At 41.7% G+C, this 15817-nt stretch overlaps 1 protein-coding gene across 10 annotated transcripts in view; it reads left to right on the top strand.

The window, feature by feature from the left end:
* LOC120400293 overlaps positions 1-15817 on the top strand; it is a 194409-nt gene that overhangs the window by 75033 nt on the left and 103559 nt on the right. For all 10 annotated transcript variants that reach the window (XR_005595688.1, XR_005595690.1, XM_039528743.1 and 7 more), the window contains one exon: positions 13871-13953. Coding sequence is in view for 8 of the 10 variants with exons in the window: in XM_039528743.1 (XP_039384677.1) it covers positions 13871-13953 (83 nt within the window). In the remaining 2 variants the exon portion in view is untranslated. The remainder of the gene's footprint in view (positions 1-13870; positions 13954-15817) is intronic.

Raw genomic sequence — 15817 nt, 5'->3', positions numbered from 1 at the left:
GTGGACATGAGGGTTGGACTGTCTGTGATGAAATATAAAATTTCTTGTTTACATCTTCTCGTGGCTGAAGAAGAACAGGTGCTCAAGCCTATGATAGCTCTTTAACACCTGGCTGGGGCCAGGGTGTCTTGGGCTCTGAAAAACTGGCTTGTGAGTGTTACCCAGAATTACAACATATTTCAGTAACAATCATAGAATAGAATCTTAACCTCAGATATAGTGTTGCTACACATGTTTTACCAGGACAATAAGGTTCAGCAGATTATGATGTTTCAAATGATACATCACAAGTCATACTTAGTACAAAATTTATCATAGACTTGTAAAAGTCATGACCATAATAGTATATACTATCACAATTACAGACAAATGGTAATATGGATCTGTTTCTCTCTGTTTTACTAGTACAGGGACAAGTGACAGCTATGGCTATGATGGTTGATGATGCTGGATAATATTAAAGATGGGCAGTTGTATAAATAAAATATATAAATCTCATACACAGGATCAGGTCATTCCATCTCACAAAATAAATTCAGCTGTCTTCACCATAATATTACTTTTCCTTATCTAGTTATAAGCACTATATGGTATTTTACACTGAGGACAATAACCATTCACAAAGTATAATTTTCCCCTTTATATTCAGTTTTAACATTTTTTCCAATGCTTATTATTATTAAATAAGAAACACAGGGGTGGGAGAGGTAGCTTGATGGATACCGCAGCCATGTGAAACTACTAAAGAAAGTTCAAGACTGGGTTGGTGTGAAGAATAGCAGTAGCTTGCTCCCAACAGTGCTCCAGCCTCTAGGTACAGTAAAATTAATGCATTTAAATGTTATCCCTATGTATGAGGCATATATATTGCTAAATCAGTTTAAAATCATACTTTAAAGGCAACTCTGCCATAGACAAACTCTTAAGGAGGAATACAGTAGAGCTCCAGTGTCCCCACAAATGTGAAATTTGGATAATCTTTGTGGGCTACATCCAAAACACCCAGCAAGACAGAAAATTAATTGAATCCCGATTGGTGAAATAACATAAGAATGTTTCTCTTTTGTTAGCTACAGCTTGTGTTTGGTTCCCTTGGAATGACCAATTTGATAGTGCTCAGCAAGGGCTTTTCTTGTGGCAGATTTTCTGAGTTCCATCATCTGCGTCAGATAGGAGTGAAGTTAGAAGTGAAGCACGTCATACTGACAGTGAGTCCAGCAGACAGAAATTTGGCTGAGTTTTCCGCTGCACTTGAACCTCTGCTAAGCATGTGATGAAAGAGTGTTTTCAACTGTGCCAGCTGTGGAGAGGATAATAAAATAAAACAAAAGAAACTTAGAGTATTAAAGCTTCTGGCTTTGCTGATTTTATGCATAAAAGCAACATGTCAGAAAGGCAGAACTTCTGATGTCTTATTTTTTATTTAACTTGATGATTGTTCCATTCAGTTAATTGTTGAAGAGCATGCAAGTGCTGTTATAAATGTCCTCAGTCTGTACATCCGCTTTTCAAAATTTTTCTTACCTTGCTTGGCATATGTGTATAACTAACTTGACTGAGTTCAGTGGGGTTACTTGCATGTGTACAGTTACTTAAGTGCATAAGCATTTCCAAAAATCAGGGCTTGTAGGTTGGATTTTCAAAAGCACCTAAAGATGCATTTACATCGCAAAGAAAAATTCACAGCCGTCTCTCAGACCCAAGGTCAATTGACTTGGACTCATGTGGCTTGGGCCGCAGAGCTAAAAATAGCAGTGTAGACATTCCCTCTTGGGCTGGAACCTGGGCTCTGAAACTCTGAGGAGGAAGGGTCTTGGAGCCTGTGCTACAGCCTGGGTGGGAACGTCTACACGGCTATATTTAGCCCTATGGGTCAAAGTCAATTAACCCAGGCTCTCAATCTCGACACTGCAGGTTTTTCTTCAAATCTAGTAGGATTTGTGCTCCTTGCTCACTTAAGCCACTTGAAAATCCCACCCTGTATATCTACTTAGTCATCCACAGACTCTGCTTCCCACTCATCATCTCCTCCTCTCTATTCTTGCCCTTGCAACCCTTCCAGAAGGTTTATGGTAAAGAAACAGGTGCTTGAATAAAAAAGGTGATACCACATTTACCTGTAATGTAACATTGTAGCAGTGCCTTGGTTGAAGCTGGCAATCTATTTCCATTATGGGCCACTCCTTTCAGCAGTTTAAAACTTGACCATACCAATTCATTGAATGTTCTGGAACTGAAACTTGACATACAGTCCAGGACACTTTTTTTTTTACCCTTCAGAATTCATTTGAAATGTGCATAATTGCGATTTATTTGATACTTTCACCTGCTACTGGCCTTGCACAGTGAGAATCCCCACTGACTTCCTTATCAACCTCCTCTTGGCCCTGGCCAAACTAGCCATCTATAAAACCAGGGAGAGGAGGTTGGCCAACGGGATTTTCTGCGACTGTGGGGCCTATTTCCGCTCCTCCATCCGTTCACGCATCGGGGCAGAGTTCCTCTGGGCGGCGTCCACTGGCTCCCTTGACGCCTTCGAGGAGCAGTGGGTGTTGTCTGGGGTTCTCTGCTCAGTGTCCCCACCAGGTTCCCTTCGTTTAGCCCTATGACCTCACTCCCGATCCTATTTTTTTCATTGGTTGTCCCACATAATTAGTTAGTATCCCAGACCTGTGGATCCTCCCCTTAGGCTGGGGGGAGGTCCTTTAGCAGTGGGCAGGCTTCGCCCACTCACTTCCTGGATACTAATAGGACTTCAGTGAAATGCCCATTGATGACACTGGGAATGTGGTGCATGCAGCATCATGCCCTAAGAGCATGTGGGTTAGCCAATGGGGAGGGTATGCCATGGCTGGGTCCTTGGATACCAAATGACCACTCTTGGTTAGCAAAACTACTTTGCTTGAAATTCTTCCAAGGTTCAGAATGTCATGTTATAAAGTTGAATAATAGCTGGGTATGTGGACAGATTATCAAAAGGCAGCAGGATGCCGTGGTATGGAGGAAGAAATAATTTGGAGGCAATTAGTTCAATTATGGTGGAGTAATTGTACCATGATTATGTACTGTAGTTGAAAACAGCTTTGCAGTTTTAAGTACTTGCTTGGGCCCTGATTTAGGAAAGCATTTAATAATGTGTTTAAGTCCTGTTGACATCATTGAATTGACTTAAGTGCTGTTTTGAATAGGGATGTTTTTTTCAGAATTGTGCATAGTATTCTTCTACTTTCTTTTTTTCATTTTTTTTTCATTTCCATGACAGAAGATGCCTACATATCCATATCATACCAAAAATGGGGGTATTGTGACATTGTTAGGTTATTAAAAGTATATAATATTTTGGTTATAAGCACTGGGGTTTTTAAAATATTGTACATTCTCCATCTTCTCAAATGTTGTGGATAAAATGGATTATTTCATGCAAAAAATCCTGAAGAATGGAAAGTTTGAATAGATTTTAGTTTTTTCAGAGTATGTGGAAAAATTTAAATGGTCAAATTCTGCTCTATTGCTCCTGGGCAACTATAGTGAGTTCAGAAGGGTTGCTTGTGAGAGTGCAATTTTGTCCCTGTTACTTAATTGGATAATGCCATTGGATAGAACAGTTTTACTTTTTGCGCATGCGCGCGCGCGCACACACACTACTTCAGAGTTACTATTTTGTAAAATAGTTTAAAAGTTCATATGAACTGCAATAGGTAAAATAATCCAAAACAGAAGCATGTATACAGTAATGACAAATTATAATCTACCAAAACATCAAGTTTCAACTATTGTCAGTCTGTCGGTCAGGATTATCCATTTCATTTGCTCTGAAGGTAGTTAATGAAAAGCTTTATCAACAACACTACATACCTCATGGCTAATACATAAAAACCGGAATTCATGGGAAAATCTTTGTTTTAATTGTCAGATTCATTTTTTTCTCTCAAAACATCTGTCATTATTTGCTAACTATAACTCTTTCTTTATACAGACTTCTTTGTTCTAAAATGTAGTCTTAGGAAATTTCAGTTAAACGGAATTACCATTCTCATTTTGCATCATCTCAACGAGTGGAAATTAAAGCCAAATTAAAATTAGACATAAGGAACACATTTTTAATAGCGAGGGTGATTAACCATTGGAACAAATTGTCAAAGGAAATGGTGGATTCCTCTCTCTTGATGTCTTCAGTTTATGACTGAACGCCTTTCTGGAAAATGTGTTTGACTAAAACACAAGTTACAGGCATAACTCAATACAGGTGTAGCTGAGTAAAATTTAATGGTGGTCAGACTGTGTGCTTTAGTGGTCCCTTCTGGTCTTAAACACTATGCATCTGTGCAAAGATAACTCAGACATAATAACAGAAAAAAATGTAAAGATCCTCCATCAGTATGGAAAGAGAAAAGAAACCAGGGGGAGATATAGGCCCTGATCCTGCATTAGAATTTGCTAGCATGGACCCCTGTCCCTGTATGGACCACCGTTGATTTCCAGTGACTTTACTATCTCTGCATGGGCACAGGAGTCCACACTGATGGATCTCATTTCAGAAACAGGTTCTTATTTACCTATATTATGGAGAACTGGCACAAAAAACACCCCAGTGCAGGATCCACAAGGGGATTTAGACATCTAAAAGCCCAGTTTTAGGCAACACAGTAGTACACAAAAGCTCCACTCAGCTGCTGCCTGACCCTGTAGGCATGCAAACTCATCTTAAAATTTCACTGTAAAAGTTTCCTAAGTGCCTACGTTTCTGCTGCTGAGCAGGTGCACTGCTGCCTCAGGGAGACATCAGGATGCCTGTCTGATGCTTAAGCCCCAGCATGATCCTCACACCAAGGGAAGATAGACTTTGCCCTGCCTAACTTCCCTGCTGGGCTCAATTTTGTGGTCTAACTACACACACAACAGCTGGGACAAGGATGGATACCCCTGCCTCTAGCCCAGTGATTAGGGTTCTCAGCTAGGATGTGGATTCAATTCCCCCCTTCGCCAAATGATAAAAATGGACTTTAACATAGGTTCCCCACGTCTCAAGTGAGTTCCCTGACTCTGATTCTGATGTGGGTCCTTCTTGTTTAAGCCAGTTCACTTTAATTAAATATGAATTGGGCTAGAGATAGTGAGAATTACTTTAGAGCCCGGTGGCTACAGCACTCACCTGAGAGGTAGGGAGCTCCTATTTAGATCACTTATCCTGAACAAGCAGAAGGGGGAATTGACCTGGGGGTTCCCAGGGGAGTGTTCTAACCCCAAGGCTAAAGATTATGAGGAGGCTGCTCATACCTCACCTACCCCCAGGCATTTTGTGCACCTGCCTAACTCATTTTCACAAGAAATGACTTAGGTGCGTAAGCTGCCTGACTCCAGGAGAGGCTCTCCTAGCTGGAGATCACAAGTAGAGATAGGTGCAACGTAGCACGTGGGGTTGTGATGCCACGCAAATTTGGTTCATCTGCCCCTCTGTAACAGGTGCAGAGGAGGACACAAGACAAACCCGAGTGGCGCTGTGACTCATGCATCAAGTCACCATACCACTTGAGTTGGGGGCCATCTGAAATTGGGGGCCCTGGGGAAACTGCCCTTCAACTGGGACGGGGTTAGGGAACCAAAAAGGGACAGTCCTGTCAAAACTGGGATTATTTGTGAATCTAAGGGGATAATAAAGAACATAAGTAGACATCTGAAATTATTTCTATTTTATACCACCAAGTTAATCAGACATCACTTTGACTTAGGGTCAAATTTTTGCCTCAGTTACACTTTATGCATCCCTTCTTGTAGTTTGAGAGAATAAAATGTTAGTCTGTAGTGTAAGGAAAAGCATGGGCAAAGAGCAGGATTTGGCCCTGGATCTGCAAACAAATCCCATGTGAGCAACAATGAGAAGTGCTCATAAGAATGTGGGTGTGTGAATATTCTGCAGAAAGAAGGCTACACATGATAAATCAGCACTCTGAAGTGGTGTAAACCCCACACTGGTGCTGGAGGGCTTAATTAATTCATCTGGAGGGTGGACCAGGCCCAATTAAAGTTGAATCCCTGCTGGGGGAAAAGCTCGGTGGAAAGAGAGAAAGTCCACAGTAGAAGAGGGCTGAAGGGAGAAAGAGAACTCTGCAATTCCTCTCTGGGCTGTAGAGTGGCCAGCAGGGTCAAAGAAGGAAGAAGAAGCCCAAAGGGAGAGTTGGTGTTGGGATCTTCCTCTGAGTAGAGAATTCAGGCAAGGGACCAGGAGAGAGAGAAGCCACAGGGGTGAAGCAAGCTCTGACAATGAGCTCTGACAAAAGGGCAGGATCTGGATGTCCAGGGAGAGAGGCAGTCATCTGGGGGAAAAAACAAGGGAATGTTAAGAGGGATGAAAAGTTAAGTCTGAGGAGGGCAGAAGTTGGTTCAAGTTTATATATTTTTAATGGGAATTTGTTGGGGGATTCTAGGGGAGAGACCCAGCCTGAAAGAAGGGTGAACCTACAGTGGCTGTGGAGCCTGGGGAGATAGAGTGGGATGAGTACAGTTATACAGGGGCCTAGGAAGAGGCTGTGGGAAAGGCCGGCTGAAGTAGAAAGAAGCCCATGGAGGTTGCATGGGGAATAGATAGATCTTGTCTGATTACTACAGCGTTCCTGAACCAGAGCCCAGAGGAGAGGGAAGGCCTGGGTTCTCTTACGAGCCATTGGGGAATGTGGTGTAAAACCACCTGGTATAAGGGGATAAGGACCCTTGAAAGCCCTGAGACAAGAGTGTATAAGGTGCTTGACGCCCAGAGTCAGGGGCAGTAGATCTGCTGTAAGGACACTGGACTTCTGTTTGTTGGACTGTCCCCATAGAAGGGTGAGGGGGACTAAAAGTGACCTGACTAGAGCCCAGAGTCAGAAGAAGAGACAGACCACTGCAGAGCCAGAGTGGCTGTCATCAATGGGTAGCCACCTGAGAGTCTGCTATGCCATACTCAGCCACTAGGAGAGGTGTCAGCCAGAGGCGGATTAAGGTTTCCTGGGGCCCTGGGCCAAAGCAAGTAGAGGGCCCCACCCAAAACCCACAATCCATTTCTCTCTCACCCGCACTGCTTCCTGCAGCTCCCATTGGCCAGGAACGGCGAACTGCAGCCACTGGAAGCTGCAGACAGCCATGCATATGTAAACAAATTGTCTGTTGGCCCGCCAGCGGATTACCCTGATGGGCTGCATGCCGCAGGTTGCCGACCCTTGAACTAGAAAGTTGGCAACCCTAGATCCAGAGCTTTAAGAGCCCCTTTGCGCTGCTCTGGACCTTCTTAGCTGATGTGAAGAGGCTGCGCTGAGAGTGTGGATACTGTGTGTTAACCAGGACAAATGTGTGCAGTGTTGATGGGTGTTTGCACTTACACCATATTTCATTGCAAGTTGGACTATATTTTATAAACCTTGCAATGCTATATGAATTTCCAAGCAGACTTTGATTAATCCTGGAGTGGTATATCTGTATGGAAAACACTGACATTCTGCTTACTGGGCCACTGCACTGGAAGGGAAGGAAACCTGCCTTTACTTGCAAGAAAAATGCTTTTCAAACATTGCTCTTATTTGTAGATCATATCTTACAGAGACCACGGGGACTGATTTTGGCCACATGAAGGCCTCTCTTTCAGCAAAATACACACACAAATACGTATGTATGTATTTTATTAAAAGGGAGGCCTTCATGTGGCCAAAATCTGTGCATATATAACTCCCATTAACACAGCACATCACTGAGGGGATTTTATAATATCCCTAAAGTTGCTTTAAAGCAATTCCCTGTGGCTCGTTCAGTTTAGGCTTAAGAGATGGACTTTAAACTGGGGAGCAGAATATCAAATATATCTAATTAAGCATGAACCCATTTAACTTTTATATATATTTTTTTAACTGCAGGGTCACATACAGCAATGCTTCTCAAAGCCGGGCCGCCACTTGTTCAGGGAAAGCCCCTGGTGGTCCGGGCTGGTTTGTTTACCTGCTGCTTCTGCAGGTTCGGCCGATTGCGGCTCCCACTTGCTGCGGTTTGCTGCTCCAGGCCAATGGGGGCTGCGGGAAGCTGCGAGGGCTGAGGGATGCGCTGGCCACCCTTCCCGCAGCCCCCATTGGCCTGGAGTGGCGAACCGCAGCCAGTGGGAGCCGCAATTGGCCGAACATGCGGACGCGGCAAGTAAACAAACTGGCCCAGCCCGCCAGGGTGCTTACCCTGAACAAGCAGCGGACCAGCTTTGAGAAGCTCTCATATACAGGATATGGTGACTATTTGTGATTAGTGAGCCTTAAAGGATTCAGAAATTTGGTTCTAAGAACCATCCACTTGATCCATGCGATTGTAACAAAACTTCATGGTACTTGAAGGCTAAATACGACACCGCATCTTGATGCATGTCACAAAATTGTAGATGCTTACAGAGGGCAGTTCCATGAAAATCAGGACTGTCTTGAAAACTTGAGGAAGATGGCACCTTTGCTCAGATTACTAGTGGGGTGCAGCACCAGTCCATAAAGCTGATGCCGTTTGTACACAAACTCCCCCTTCCCCAATCCATTATCCATTCTGCTTCAAATGGATTTCTTCATCTTTACTATTTAAAGTGAAAATGAGATGATAGCTAGAGACAATTTGTTAAAAACTCTCTCACCAGTGGTTAAGTGACAGCACCATATACTGGTATATGAAACAACTAAATCTATGGATTATATCTTGACTTGTGTGATGGGTGCAGGACACAGTGCTCTGAGAGCTTTCCTCCCCTATAGCAGTCAGATTACAGAGCAGTATTCACAGCACCACGACTTGTGAATAGCACATCTAAGTAAGTAGATGGATAGATTAGACTATGGAACCCATCGCCCCTAGATATCATTGAGGCAAAGAGTTTAGCAGGATTCAGAAAAGGATTAACATTTATATAGATAATAAGAACATGCAGTTCTTTCTTTATTTTTAAAATATATGAGAAGAGCTTTGGAAGAGATATAAACACCTCAAACTTTGGGGCATAAACCAGCATTTAATAGAGGTTGGAAGGGAGCTTTCTGGGAGGGAGGGGTAGGTTATCCTATAAATGCCTAATGTATTTGGTATTTGTCCGTGTCAGGATACAGGACTAGATGAACCATTGGTCTGATCCACTCTGGCAATTCCTGTCTTCCCACTGGGTTGTCAAAAACCTTGTAATGGTTTGAAAAAACAAAAAAGGTAATGTATTTTCTGCCAATTCTTTTCCCTTGTCCAAAATAGGAACCAACTACCAAAATATGTTTAATAATGGACATATTTTTCCTGGCATATATAGAAACACAGAAGATGAGTGTCTCATTATAAAAACATTCAGTACTACAGAGATACTGAGTGTATGTTTTTCTCTTGAGTAGCAGAGCGAACAGTTGCATAAAAGTGAATGGATTAAAGAATGTAACAATGGAGCTCATTATAGCTGGACTGAGACTACAATAACTTACACATTTTTTTGATGAATTTGCCAATCTTGTATGAACATACCTAAGCAACTCTCTTTATGCTAATCTTTTGGCATTTCCTAGACAGCAAATAGATTTGAATAGAGACGGGCCTGACTAGCAACCATTTGGAACTTATCCAAACTTTGGGAATATTTGCACCTCCGCACCTGCCCACCTCCAGGGGGGAGGGATAGCTCAGTGGTTTGAGCATTGGCCTGCTAAACCCAGGATTGTGAGCTCAATTCTTGAGGGGGCTATTTAGGGATCTGGGGCAAAAATCTGTCTGGGGATTGTTCTTGCTTTGAGCAGGGGGTTGGACTAGATGACCTCCTGAGGTCCCTTCCAACCCTGATATTCTAAGATTTGGTTCAACCCATTACAGAGATAGGGTCCAGCTGTAAACTTCATCTGTAGATCCAAACTTATTCTCAATTCAGAGAGTGTTCAGATCCAGAGGCTTGGGTTTGGGACGGTTTCTAGATATTAATGGGGTGGGAATGCAAATGGATATGAATGGAGTGAAAAACCTACATTCTGCCCCAGTTTTGCCTGTTGTAATGGGTAAGTAATTCACAGCCCGAAGCATGTTTGTTTGACTTGTGTCTTGAGAATCCAGCCTTCTCAAGTGAAATGCTGCTTTGCTGATTCCTCCAGTTTTGAAATCACTTTCTTGGTTACTCAAGCAGGAAAAGATAAACATTATTAATAAAACGTACTTAATTCAGAATGGATTGGACAATAGAGTTTACAATCATGTATTCCACGCTGCTCCGTGCTCTGAGCCAGCAAGCTAGTGACTGCCCAGATCAGTTAAGCTTTCTGTGCTTTGTCTTGGGCCCTATAACTACTGTGGCAGGTCATTAACCGGCTGGTGAAGCCCCAGCACATTGTACATTTATTCTCAAATCCTAGCAGCCATTGTCGAGTCCAGGAGCCAGAAGGAGGTATTTCTGATGTTAGCTGACAGAAGGATAATTTATGCACTCTGTAATTTAAAGGAATTCCAAGACAAGTGTAAGCTAACAAAAAGTGAATTGCTTTTTTGGAGAATCGTCCTTATTTAACCTGTTGAGCGAAGATGCAAAAATAGAATTGGGCAGTCAGTTGTTTCTCTCTTGCTCTTTTTTTTTTTTAATAAAAAAAAAAGATGAATGAGATTAAATCTGATGCTAAAGTAAAAAGCAAATTGGAAACTATATGACTTGTGACTAGTACAAAATGTTTCTCCTCACCATGTTTTGGGTTTTTAAAAAAACTTTATTGTCAATCACTGCAAAAAAAATTTTTTTTAACTTACTTAGAGGTTTAGCTTTAAGTCTGGATTTTTTTAAAGTTCAAATGAAAGGATCTCTTTAATCAGATAATTGACCAGCTGGTAATTTCAGCCCTTTTGTGACACACCAGTTGGCAGGTACAGTAGTATATAACCATGAGCCTTTTGCCTCCATTCTCACTCCCTTTGGGACGCTCACAGAAGTGTCTCTGTCTTATCAGGCTCTGGGGACTGTCCCCAACCTTCTGAAGTTCTGAAAAGGAGAGGGCCAGCTGTCAGAGGTAATGACTGCCTGTGGACGTGCAGATGGCACTAAAGCTACTCAGTGAATCTATCATGCACCTGAAAAAAAATGGATTTCCACTGAACAGCTGTCTCAGTACAGTGTGACAACCTTGTCCTGGGTCCCCATAACCAGGCTCTGAAGTTCTTAAACAGTTTTAGGTGGGGCTTCAATCATGAAGGATGTTAACTTCCAAAGTAAGTAATGGTAGCTAGGAAAGCATTCGATAAACTGTCACATCACAAAAGCCACGGAAGATTATCCCTTGCCATTATTGTCTGCCCTTTTCCTTTTATTCCTTCTCTACTCATCGCGTCCATTGGCAGCCATGAATGAAATGTAACATGCTAATGACTGACATCCATTAAAGCTCCTTGACAAACCTTGGGCCTTATTTTGAAAGGCCCTGGAAGAAAAGGATTGTGTTGCTCTTTGAATCTGAGGCTGCTGAGCCGCTGCCAAATGTAGGCTGTTCCATTCAAAGAGCTGACTGAATAAATGAGAATAACATCCTTGGGGACCTTCAGGATCAGTTTACTCTGAAAAAAGCTCAGCCTTACAAAGGGTCAGAGTCACAAGGTAAATGAAAATGGCTGGGAGGGGACTTTGATGGCTGAAACACTGTAACTGTAGAGGACTTGAAAGTAAACTGTATTTTTAAAAAGAGAGAGAGAGAAGGTGGGGGGGCTCCCCACCGGAGAGTCATTTGTAGGGAAAGAGGCAGTTGAAAACCCTAGGAAATAGAAAGAAACCTCTCCACTCCGTTCATTCATAGTTGCTCTTTAAAATATTGCTTTTTAGAACCTAAATGGTGTCAGTAGCAAGAGAGAACCTCTCCTGTAGCCTGCTTCCTTGTTGTCCCATTAGCTGCAAGTTCATTCACAGTGATCAAATAAGCAGTAAGGGCTTTGTGCAAGAGTCTGAGTGTCTCCTGGGTTACGGGAACTGAGCATCTTCATGTCCCATTGAGAGGTAGGGATGCTTATAGGATCAAGTCCTAAGTAACTGAAAATCCACATATCCAAACTTTAAAAAGGACTTTATTCGATCCTTCAGTTAGAAAATTTCCATATGGTTGGTTGAAACAGGCCTTATGCAAGAACCAGTTTTAGGGAGGAAGATTTTGTTTTGAGAGGAAGGATGTGCTGGACCGGGAGAACATCTGGGTTCAGTGGCTGGTTCTGCTGAAGATTTGCATGTGAACTCGGGCAAGTCGCTTAATCTCTTTGATCATTATCTGTCTTGTCTCTTTAGACCTCGATCCTGAAAACACTTAAGTATGTGCTTACCTTTACTAGCATGAGTATTATGAGACTACTTGCAGTAGTAAAGTTAATGTGCTTGAGTGTTTGCAAGATTAGGGCTTTAGAGTGTAAAATGCCCAAGGCAGGAATAGTCTCTTACTATGTGTTTTTGCCATTTTAACTCCTCCAACTCAGGAAGCTGTAGTTGTACATAAGCATAACAGCACCTGTCAAGTACATAATTTTATAGATAGAAGTTGAGTAGCACTATACAATCAAAGTAAATATACTAATGGAGACGGTATGTTGTCATCAGTATATGCAATTAAATCATCTTCTCTCACACAATAAAGATGATGCCCTTAGGCCACTCAGTGAAACAAAGAAATTACTCCACATCTCTGCTGATGGAAAAGGCATTATTGGTCCAGTTTTAATGCTCTTTCTTCCAGAAAGGGAATCTGTAGGAAGATTGGGAAAGAGAATTTCCTACTGGAGACGAAGAGAAATTCGGGCCTGCTGGTTTTTGACATCTATGACCAGATCCAAAGTCTTTCTATTGACTTCAGTGGGCTTTGCATCAGAATCTCTGTATGTGCCGCACATCTTTTAAGTCAGCATCAGAATCTTTATATAACTTCCCTTATTCAGTATAAATGAAATGAATGACCAGATATGAGATCAGTATTAGAGAAGGTATATAATGTTGTAGGTGATATTTTCCATTTGTGGAATCTTTTGGGGATCAAGTTGCTAAGCATTGTTCTGATAACAAGAGGACAGCAGACAATATCTCCTTGGTATGCTTTTTATGTGTTTGGATGAGGGTAATTAGCCAGAATCTCCTTGATTATGACATCATCTCTTACTTGCAGGCTGAATTGTTATAGCAGAAATGCAGATACACCTCACTGAACGACTGAATTACAAAAGCCTGGAATGCACTTTTAATGGGAAAGTTAAAAAATTCCAGAAGATATTCTTATGCCAGCTCCTTGACCACCTGGCTGTGTTTCATTAATTACTGGGGAAAAGAATGGGCCTGATCATGCTGCTGGGATCCACATATTGAAGGGACTCTCTACTCACCTGGTCTACACTGGGGGGGATGTCAATGTAAGATATGCAACTTCAGCTATGGGAATAGCGTAGCTGAAGTCTACGTATCTTATTTTGATTTACTTCCCATCCTCACGGTGCGGGATCGACAGCCGCGGCTCCCCCGTCGACTCTGCTTCCGCCCTAGTGGAGTTCCGGATTCGGCGGAAGCGTGTTCGGGGATCGATTTATCGCATCTAGGCGAGATGTGATAAATCAATCCCCAATAGATCGATCGCTACCCACTGATCCAGAGGGTAGTGTGGATGTAATTTCACCATAGGTGAAGTCATGTGGTTCTCCATAGGTCTAGGCATCTGCATATGGAAACAGGAGAGCATTGCTTGGGCTGAAGGGTCTAGAAGCTGTTACTTTTCTGTATGCCCTCCTTTACACATAGCCCTGCCAGGAAGGAGAATGGGGTGGGGTGCTGTTGGGGTACCTAGAGATGGCATAGAGCTGCGCGGAGATCCCAGGTGAGCCACAGTGATGTTTGTGGGACAATCCTTTCATTCTTTTGCAGGACAGACAAGCTCCACTCCTCCAGTGGAAGAATGCAGAGGAAACTCTGTCAGGGGAACCTTGCAGATCTTGCTGCCCCATAAGGTAGGTATTATCTTGTTGGGTCAAGTTCTGGCCCAGTAACATTTTGGATTTATACAGCACCTTTAATCTAAGGGCCTCAAAACTCTGTACAAAGAAGATGTGGGTAAGATATATTAACTCCATTTTATAGATAGGGAAATGGAGGAAGAGTGCATTAAGTGAATCTCCCAAAGCCACATAGCATATCAATGGAATGGATGGTAAACCATTCAATTAAAAAAAATACAGTCTGATTCAGAGATCCTTGCTCTCAAAACTATCTTTATGATAGATTTAAGTATATATGTGTGTATATTTTATAAAAACATACACTCACGTTCATTGTGCCTAGATAAAGCAGGAAGTATAGCTAATAATCTATACTTAAATATGTGTGTTTCTTAAAAATGTCTATTTAAAAGGAATTCCACTAAACCAAAGACACAAGAAATGACTTAGTTTGGGATTTATCTCAATTATGTGTGCCAAGAATCATATAATAGATTTTGTTTTCCAGGAGCAGACTTGAAGTGGCACATGGAGTTCATTAAAATCAAGCTAATGGTTTCAATCAAGTTTATAATAGAATGGAATAGCCAGCCAGCAATTCAGATCCTTTAGAAATTAGTGTTGTAACTGCTGACACATAAGTGTGTCTGTTTCCTTTCCAGTGATGGGCAAATTATTTGTCACCTACATATTTTATGTTTAGAAATATGCTAGGCTAACAATGTTTATTCATTTTTATGCCAAACACCAAGTTTTGTGGGTAATAGTGAGCAGGTCAGATGGCTTTGCAGTAGGATGACCAATATATGTTTTTCTACTCAGCAGTCATATGTAAAAGCATAGTAGTATTAGGACAAAACAGCTTATATTTCTTTCGTCAAGTGGCACCATATGTTTTAAACACCGAGCAGGTTACACTGGAAGAAATAGAGTGGCATGGCTTAGCTTCTTGATGCAGTCAGCATGAATGTATGTTTTAAAGTATTTCTTATTCTCCCACTTCTCAGTATAGTTTTGTAAATATAATTCTTTAAGTTCATAGTTTCCTATATTTTAAATGGTCCTTTATGTTGCTCTGTTGTGAGGGTTTGTTTTATTTTGCTTTGTCCTCTTCAAACTGTCCTGCTACTTTGAAAAGGCAGAATGTTGTGTCTCATCTGCAAAGGCTTAATGATGTTTTTCTGTGCTGGTAAAAATACCTTAAGGAGATCTAGGGTCTCCTTGAAATTACTTGTTTAGGAGTCAGAAAATTGACTGAGTTTTTTATTCTTTGCTGTGTATACAACTTTAGCCTTCAGAGGGCAGCCCAAGGCAGTAGACCGCCTTTGCATGCCTGAGCAGATCAACATGTGTTTCAGTGCAACCTGAGTAACCCTAGTTGAGAATATGCAGCAAAAGCCAAAGCTAGCACTCCTCATCTGTCATTGCACTGAGGATAGCTGAGGCAGCCATATTTAATCAGCATCGAAACTCCTCCCGGGTGATGTTTGTACCCTCTTGTAATATTTTATTCTAAGCCATTTCCCAGACAGCATTATTGATTCATGTCATTATTCTCCACATAGCCCTGTGTGCTTATGCAATATGATACCTGATTGCAGTTCTTTTTATGGACATAACCTCATAACAAAAAAGTAAGGTGACTATTGTATAACATTTAGACTGTACTTTGTGTGAAATACATAGAAAAGAGCATATCTATCTCTATCTCTATATATCTATATCTATATTCTATTATGTACCTTATTTTACATATGTTGATATTACATAAATGTGTATTTACATGAATGAGGACTGAAAATCTTGCCACAATAATTTGTAATGGTGTTTCCTGTTAAGTTCCGTTGTACTTAGATTTGACAATATTAAAGGTGTG

This window comes from Mauremys reevesii, linkage group 3 (genome assembly GCF_016161935.1).
Source record: "Mauremys reevesii isolate NIE-2019 linkage group 3, ASM1616193v1, whole genome shotgun sequence".
NCBI classification, from domain to species: domain Eukaryota; kingdom Metazoa; phylum Chordata; order Testudines; family Geoemydidae; genus Mauremys; species Mauremys reevesii.
This window is presented reverse-complemented; position numbering and strand designations above follow the sequence as displayed.